Here is a 9,073-nt window from a genome sequence, read left to right as displayed (position 1 = left end):
TATATAGCGCTTGACCCTGATATTGATGTGATCCAGCCCTCTGAAATGTCTTTATAATGTACAGCGCTAGACCCTGCTATTGATGTGATCCAGCCATCTGAAATGTCTTTCTAATCTATAATGTGCTCAGATACGTCAGTAATTTCTATCCCACGGTTGCAAATTCAAAATCAGAGCTATGAAAAAGTAGATGAGCATGACTCACACAAACAGTATATACAGAACAGAATAAGAAGAAGGGACATTTACAGAAGAGCTATTAAGTAAGATGATGGATTGTGAAGCCATGGTTAGCAATCCTCTAGCCAGTGATAATGCTGCGGGTGCTAACAAGAGGAAATCCAATCGATTTCAAAGCCTTGTTAGTAATTATTTTAAAGAGGGGCAGTGCTAATGTTGCTTGCACCAGTAATAAAATACATTATAAAGCCTGGGTTTGCATTCCTATAAGGGGAGGGGGTGAGCACACTCCTTTAAGGATCATTTGACCCCTCAGGATTGTCTGTGCGATTTTAGTTTTAACTCCATCACTGTATTGTTCAGTAGTTTGTTTCCAAACAGAAGTTGTTTGTCAAGCTCTTTTCACTTCTGCTTTCAAGTCCCAGTCCAACAGTTTGAAGGATTTGCGATTTTTTTGGTTTTAAAGAACTACTATTACAAATGATAAGCTTTTTTATATTTATCTTCAGCGTTGGTGGGGGGTCTAGTTGTGCCACAATCTCCTTTTATTTCTGGCTGTGTGATTAAATATAGAAACTGTGCATTGAATCCAGCTCTGGCCAAAAGTTTCACCTATAGAATTTTAGGATTGAGACATCATTGAAAAACTATATCATATATATTTATTTTATTTCACATCATGCAATCAAAGAAACTACTTAATGATCTTGCAAAAGTCTACCAGAAGCCATAATAGTGGTATAGTAGTATTTCATGTTAGAGTTTGAAATGTCACATTTTTCCATTGTCAGTTTTTCGTTCAGTATATGGAAAACTACAAAGCGGTGTGTAATTCAATATGTTAACGTGACATTATTCAGCAGGTTTCATTTTTATGAATCATAATGAGTTAATTATATAGGATGATGCAAAGTGTTTGGCCACAGCTATACACAAAGTAAGAGGGAAGTATTTGTTTTCCCTGGATCTGGATCTGGTCTTAATTATTATTATTATTTATTTCTTAGCAGACGCACTTATCCAGGGCGACTTACAATTGTTACAAGCTATCATATTATTTTTACATACAATTACCCATTTATACAGTTGGGTTTTTACTGGAGCAATCTAGGTAAAGTACCTTGCTCAAGGGTACAGCAGCAGTGTCCCCCACCTGGGATTGAACCCACGACCCTCCGGTCAAGAGTCCAGAGCCCTAACCACTGCTCCACACTGCTGCCCATTTAAAAGTGCTCTAAAGGACATTATAAGGACACATGCACGTACGAGAGAAGGCCATTCGGCCCATCAGTGCTCTTCCGGTTCCTAGCAGCTGATTAATCTCATTACTCAAGTGAGTCTTTAAGGAGCCCAGTGATTCAGCATCAGCAACATGACAAGGTAACCCCTTCCATCCCCTCCCCACTCTCTGTGTGAAGCAGTACACTGCTGTGAGGGTACATACAGTATGAAAGCATACAGGGCCCTATTTAGCAAATATGTGCGCAGCCGCTATCGCTAGGGCAAAAATGACTGCGTTTGTGCGCGCTGCGATAGCTCACGAAAACGTGATTTTGAAGTCGGGTCTCACGTCTCATCAAATAGCGAATCATGCGCCCCCAGCCAATCAAAGCATAGTGAGCGGAGCAAGGTTAGCACCAATAAGTATTCAACATTCCCTTTAAGAGGACCTGTGCGTCTGCAATAGCGAATGTAGGTTATTTTGAAACCAAAAAAAGGAAGGAAGGAAGGAAGAGAATTAAGTGTGTCAAGCAAGGCTATATTTATTTATACCTTCGCCAGGGGTCCTGGGGTTGAGCAGCGGTCTCAGTCGTCACCGCTTCAGGAGATACCCGTTGTCAACCAGCCTCTCAGACTGCCATACCGCTGAAACGCAGCTCGCCACTTGCAAATTGGCATGGATAACGAAGTCATGAGCTCAACAACGATAGCTTGCACACACGTTTGTGATGTGGCTGTTTGCGTCACAGATCACACACTACTTGCACGTTGACAGAAGTGCCTCTTCTGTGTTGGTGCGTGTACTGTAATGCTGTAGATAAACAGTGTGCTCTCCGAGGGTCTCCTTCCAGGACAGCCTGAAGCAGATATCTGAGACTGTGGAGGTGAAATTGCTGCATCCATTGTGCGTCAGACAGGCTCAGAAAAGACAGATACATTTTAAATATTTGGGGACGTCTCCTCCACTCTTTGTCTGGCCACGTTGAAATAATAATAAATAAATAAATTAATAAATAAATAAATAATAATTATTGATGTTGTAATAATAATAAAAACAATAATTATAATAATAATGACATTATTATTATTATTATTATTATTATTATTATTATTATTATTATTATTATTATTATTATAAACCTTAATTATTTTATAACATAAAAGTTTTTTTATGGATTTCACTTCGTTTCTTATAAAATTATTTTTGAATTTTAGTAACATTAAAATGTTATTACAAGGATCGACCTCTTATTAATAACCGGTCAGAACTATTAATAACAGCTATAGATGCAATTCAGAGTGAAAGAGGTTGTTTCATCGTGCAAAGAAATTGAAATGAAACCCTCGATGCGCACTCATCACACAGCGATCCACAGAAATAGGAGAATTCAACTTCCTAAGGAGACAGAAATGCGTACATTTCCCTACTTCCGTGTTTTAATGGAAGCGTCGTCTTTCACCAGCTCCGGTGTTCTGTGTGGTGTTTAGCATTATGAGATGTGGTAAATAATTAAAGATGTATTGTTTTAAAGATCACACTAAAAACATACTGTGGGGGAAAATTGCACATGGAAATAAATAAGACAATAGTCAAGTTCTGCAAATACATCCATTCTGTGTAACCGCTTAATCCTATAGAGGGTTGCGGTGAGCCAGAGCCTAACCCGACAGACAGAGGGGCGCAAGGCAGGACTGCACCCTGGACGGGACGCCAGTCCATCGCAGGGTCTGCAAACACAGCCGTGTGCAAATGCATTAGAACCCCCCCATTGCTTCTGGAGTGCTGATTGGCTGTGCGTATGAAATCAAACCACTGGAACCGAAAATCTAGGAAAACTGTCAGATTAGTGGTTGTCTAATTTAATTGTGTGCCCACACATACGATTTAAAATAGGAAAAGGAACACACAGCCACAAATGGTAAAATGCCTGAGACTCTTTAAAAGTTGTTTCAGCACAAAGTGGTCTAACATTTTTACACACCACTGCCTATTGTTTCTATATAGCAGGCTGTGTGGTCCAGTGGTTAAAGAAAAGGGCTTGTAACCAGGAGGTCCCCGGTTCAAATCCCACCTCAGCCACTGACTCATTGTGTGACCCTGAGCAAGTCACTTCACCTCCTTGTGCTCCGTCTTTCGGGTGAGACGTAGTTGTAAGTGACTCTGCAGCTGATGCATAGTTCACACACCCTAGTATCTGTAAGTCGCCTTGGATAAAGGCGTCCGCTAAATAAACTAATAATAATATATCACTGATTACTGAGTGGAAATTGAAATTCTCGCACCCAGAGGTGTTCATGCAAGAGGGTATATAAAGGATATCAGTGACACATCTTGAGGTGTTCGCATGCATTGGCACACGGCTGTATATTCTATGGCAGTACCATTAAATATGTCATTTTTGGCCATCAAGACCTTTGTCCTTTTATATATGGCTAATAGTTTATTTAAATGCAACAGCTTCACGACACAGCATCTGACCTAACAAGCATATATTCATGATATGTAGTCACATTTTTTTTTTTTTACAAACCTAAATTACTGGAATTGGAAATCAATCAATCAATCAATCAATATTTATTTTATATAGCGCCTTTCATAGTGGACCACCATCACAAAACGCTTTACAAGATAGTGAGGAACAATGTATAATACATGCGCTATCAAAGAAGTGCAGCTTTTAAAAAGCATTTCAGCGTAGTCATTAAGACGTTTACTCTAATTCCTGATCACATCATAGAGAGGGATGGTAAAGCACAGGGAAGCATTGTAAAGCACAGAGAGGTGTGGTAAAGCATAGGGAAGCATTGTAAAGCACAGAGAGGTCTGGTAAAGCATAGGGAAGCATTGTAAAGCACAGAGAGGTCTGGTAAAGCATAGGGAAGCATTGTAAAGCACAGAGAGGTCTGGTAAAGCATAGGGAAGCATTGTAAAGCACAGAGAGGTCTGGTAAAGCATAGGGAAGCATTGTAAAGCACAGAGAGGTCTGGTAAAGCATAGGGAAGCATTGTAAAGCACAGAGAGGTCTGGTAAAGCATAGGGAAGCATTGTAAAGCACAGGGAGGTGTGGTAAAGCATAGACAAGCATTGTAAAGCACAGAGAGGTCTGGTAAAGCATAGGGAAGCATTGTAAAGCACAGAGAGGTCTGGTAAAGCATAGGGAAGCATTGTAAAGCATGGAGAGGTCTGGTAAAGCATAGGGAAGCATTGTGAAGCACAGAGAGGTCTGGTAAAGCATAGGGAAGCATTGTAAAGCACAGAGAGGTCTGGTAAAGCACAGGGAAGCATTGTAAAGCACAGAGAGGTCTGGTAAGGCATAGGGGAGCATTGTAAAGCACAGAGAGGTCTGGTAAAGCACAGAGAGTTATGGTAAAGCACAGAGAGGTGTGGTAAAGCACAGAGAGGTATGGTAAAGTATATTAAAAAAACAAACCATGGTAAACTAACCCTTATAAAAGTTCACCATAGTAAACGCACAGCAAAGTTTTATAAAGCCCAGTGAAAGCATGGTAAAGCATAGTGAAGAATAGAGTTATGGTAAGGCATATTTTAAAAAAAAACTTTTATAATGAAAAAGTATTTTTCAATGTCTGCGTCTATACTTGTATTGAACACATTTAAAAAAATGACTTTCAGACACAACGTTTTACTAAGTTTCTAAATTAGTGTTTTATAGTTCTGAATAAAGCTGCACTGGACCTAAGATAAATACTGGAAATAATTAGAAATAAATGCTGATAAAACTGAAAATCTAGGTTATAATTCAGGTTTATTATTCAAACCATTTGAAATGCAATTCACAGAATCCACGCCAAGGTTTCTGAATTGTTCTCAAAGTCATCAAAACGTTTTGAAAGTATTTGTGATGCAATCCCGTTGAACACTTCATTCTCCCCCACGTTTGAGTTTATAGAAAATGAAATCCCTTGCTTATTGTTTATTGCATTCTTCCATAATATATCCTCGTGTGTGAGGCAAGACTTGTTGGCACTCCAGTTTGTTTACAGCCAGTTTTTTTCAAGCCCATAAAATCAAAAATATTTAAATCCATTTTTAATATCAAATATGTTTTTTTATATTCCAATAATTCCATATTTCGCTTTACATGAAATCTTTTTGATAGCATTTGGAGAAGACACTACTTATTTTCTTAGTTCATCTTCTCTGTGCAGTTTGAATATTCAATATATCCGTCCCGAGCCGGCAATCCTTGTCAAAAGAATGCCCTTGTCCGTCACCTGATATGAAAACAGTGTCTCAAACTAGCGGTGCGAGCCATCCACTCCAAAAACCCCTTGAGGTTACAGGACAGGCAGGGAAACTTGTGATAAAGCTCTTCCAGTAGCTCCTCCTTGCGCAGTCCGTAGATCACAGGACTGATGCACTGGGCAAGGCTGAAAAAGGCAAAATTGACCTCCCCGAACAAGTCTCTGGTCTTACTGTCCAAATACCCGGCACGGGCCAACAGAAAGATAACATAAAGGACAAAGTTTGGGAGGATATAGACAGCCAGCTGCACCCCGTGCATCAGAATAGTTTTTCTCCCAATCCGGTTGCGTCTGTTCAGAACTCCGATTCGTCTGCCTTCAAGAAGGATCTTCACGTAGCTGTATACAATCAAACAAGTGCAACAGGAGATTAGTAAAATCTTTAAAAGCTGCCCGTCTTTCATTTGGGCTCGTGTGCATCTTGCTTGATCGTCTGGTTCTCTGTCCTGGGTCACCAGGTATAGCGGGATAAGCAGTGCCAGGAGCCAGGTCACCGCTCCCAGTAGCCAGGGCCGGTGCTTTCCGCACAGGGCACTGTACTTGAGCGGGAAGCAGATCGCGCTGTAGCGGTCCAGCGCCATGGCGGTGAGGGTCAGCAGGATGTTGGAAGCGCTGGTCATGAGGATGGTGATGAGGGTCAAACAGGAGGCCTTGGATATTTGGAAGCGCATGTAGCTCTGCAGGTAGAAGGCACTGCTCAGGCCGAAATAGACCAAGCCGGAAAAAAGCAGGTGGAATATGAGGACGAACCTAGCCTGGGTGCGGAGCCGCTCCTCGCTCACAATGGTGAAGTTGATGACCAGGTTGAAGAATGCGAGGAGGATGAAGGATATCATGGACGCGCACAGCCGCACCTCGGGGTACTGGTTGCCAGACTCGTTGGTAGAAGAGCTGCTCTCGTTCATTTTGAGATTTTATTTTTAGGTGATAAACGAGATGAGCAGAAGATGTAGTTTTAGCATGTCTTCAGATCTTTCCAGCGAAAAGAAAGTCTGTCGAATACAAATTCTTCAGCGTCCACGTTTGTCTCGGGAGCAACACAGAAGCGAATTAAAGAAACTCTTCCTCCTTCTTTTCTGAGCCGGCTCTCTGAAAACCCCCTTCTGTTTGTTAATTCATTTTTTAATTTTTCTTTTTGTAAAACAAATTTAAAAGCATCATTTTTTTTTTCTTAACACGGTGTTTTCCGTCTGTCTGTGTGTGTCTCTCTCTCGCACGCTCTCGCTCTCTTTCTCTCGCTTTCTCTCTCGTCCCCCCCCCCCCCCCCCTCTCTTCCTGTGTGCAGTTCAAATGTTTCCATTTGTGCTTCTCTGATAAAACCACACGCAGAACAGTAGTCGTGAGCAAAACAGCTGAAAGCTGTGTTAAAAATGAAACATTTCCATTGTAGTGGCGCTGTCCTTTTGCATCGCCATTGAAGATCATTTGGGAAGGGTATAGCCAGCAGACTGTGGTCCCATTCTACCAATACTAGCCTCATCCCATTGTAGCTGCCCTAGACTTGTGCTAGCACTAGCTCTTCTTTTTAAAAATAGTGAGTTTTCAGTTTATCAATTATTTTTCTTCGTTATTTATATATAATATGAGCTCCTAGAACTCTCAAAACACATTGATTAGATTAATTATTCGAAGGAACTGGAATTTCTATTTTAGAAACCTAGTTATTGATTTTTCAACGGCTTTCATTTGAAACCGCTTTAATGGAGAACAAACTTTGACTTCAACTGAAGTAAAATGTCGCCACTGTGAGAATTTTTTTTTAACAGAATGGGAATGGGGAATTTGAATCGGAGTTTAAATGTGAGATCGGGGAAGTGAAACTGGAATTGAAAAACAGGCATTGATCCCAACCCTGATTCGCACTGTAGATTCGTTTAGATCTGTCTGTCAGCTTCTTCCACCGTATAGAAAAGAGAGAAACAGCCAGTGGAGGGGATATCCATTTTAACGCCTGCCACTTGCTACTAAAATAGTTTTAGGAAGAGGACATGCATTTATTATTTTTTTTGAGGAACTTATTCAGCATGTGACAGGCGCAGCTGGAAACGGTTATATTTAGAAAACTCCGATTCCAAAGCTTAACCCCTAACAGACCATTTATTCTCTATTCCGCAGATGCTGAATTCTCTAATTCTGGACTGCCTTACCTAAGGTTCCATTAGGTAGTCCAAGATTAGTGCTAATCGGGGTCTGTGAAACCAGCCGTGAATGCTCCCCTGTTTTTCATTGCGTTGTCTATATGTTGTTTAACCTTTAATGGAACTGCGTGTATCACACCCAGTGTAGGCCCTTGCTGCTATTGAGCTTACTTTAAAGTCTGTTTTTGTTTTGTTTTGTTTTGTTTTTTAATCTGAGCGTTACCTTTAAAGAACTCATATGTCATAGATATTATTATTTATTTCTTAGCCGACGTCCTTATCCAGGGCGACTTACAATTGTTACAAGATATCACATTATACAGTTATCACATTATTTTTGCATACAATTCCCCATTTATACAGTTGGGTTTTAACTGGAGCAATCTAGGTAAAGTACCTTGCTCAAGGGTACAGCAGCAGTGTCCCCCCCACCTGGGATTGAACCCACGACCCTCCGGTCAAGAGTCCAGAGCCCTAACCACTACTCCTAATAATAGATAATTATTAGCTCTGATAGATATTAACAAGGGATATTGTTCAAAGATAGCGCAAACATTTTTAAAAATGGATTCCAAGTCTATATGACCTTAAAATAAACATATTTGCACCTGCAAACGATTCTGTCACTGGTCTATTGAAAAAGTTTTTTGTTTTTTTTATGGTTTGGAAAATCTCTAAAACTTCCTGGACTTCCCCCGCCCCCTTGTCAAATTGACAAAGGACAGTCCTTCTCTTCAGGGAACGAAATCAAAAACATTGTTGTAGTGTTTCACTGGGAGCAAACTACAATAGCGTAGTGGTTAGATCTGGGGGGGGGGGGGGGGGGGGGGGGAGGGGAGCAGTGTGGCTCCAGTGGTTACAGTTACAAGTGGGGAGGGGAGACAGTGTAGTTTTCAATTATTATTTATTTATTTTACAGTTAATTGCAATTAAATGGGAATGTTGCCCTCTAGCGGATTTCGTAGGGAGTGCCAGATTTTCAAGTGGTATTGCAATGCTTTTCTATTGAAATGCAACAGTTTGCTGCAGTTCAATGATTAGACATTCCCACGGCAGTTTATCTTACCCACGTGGTAACGCCTGCAGCCACCCCACATCAGAGCCCATAGACTCTAAAGAGTGTGTAGCTTCAGGGGTGCAACACCAGACTGTATTACAATGTTTAACTGTCCAGTCTCCATGCCTCAAGCCTGCACTGAACTGCAATTTCTTCAAATTCTTGGGTACCGTTCTACAAGTGAAAACAAGCTATTTTTAAGAGACGTTTT

The 9,073-nt window shown here is 40.8% G+C and overlaps 1 protein-coding gene across 1 annotated transcript; it reads right to left on the bottom strand.

The window, feature by feature from the left end:
• Positions 1–3,960: 3,960 nt before the first annotated feature.
• LOC131722047 (probable G-protein coupled receptor 148) lies at positions 3,961–6,888 on the bottom strand. Its single transcript, XM_059015622.1, has one exon. The coding sequence runs from the start codon at positions 6,570–6,572 to the stop codon at positions 5,634–5,636; it is 939 nt and encodes a 312-aa protein (XP_058871605.1). The 5' UTR covers positions 6,573–6,888; the 3' UTR covers positions 3,961–5,633.
• Positions 6,889–9,073: the final 2,185 nt, after the last annotated feature.

This window comes from Acipenser ruthenus, chromosome 50, assembly GCF_902713425.1.
Source record: "Acipenser ruthenus chromosome 50, fAciRut3.2 maternal haplotype, whole genome shotgun sequence".
Taxonomy (NCBI): Eukaryota; Metazoa; Chordata; class Actinopteri; order Acipenseriformes; family Acipenseridae; genus Acipenser; species Acipenser ruthenus.
This window is presented reverse-complemented; position numbering and strand designations above follow the sequence as displayed.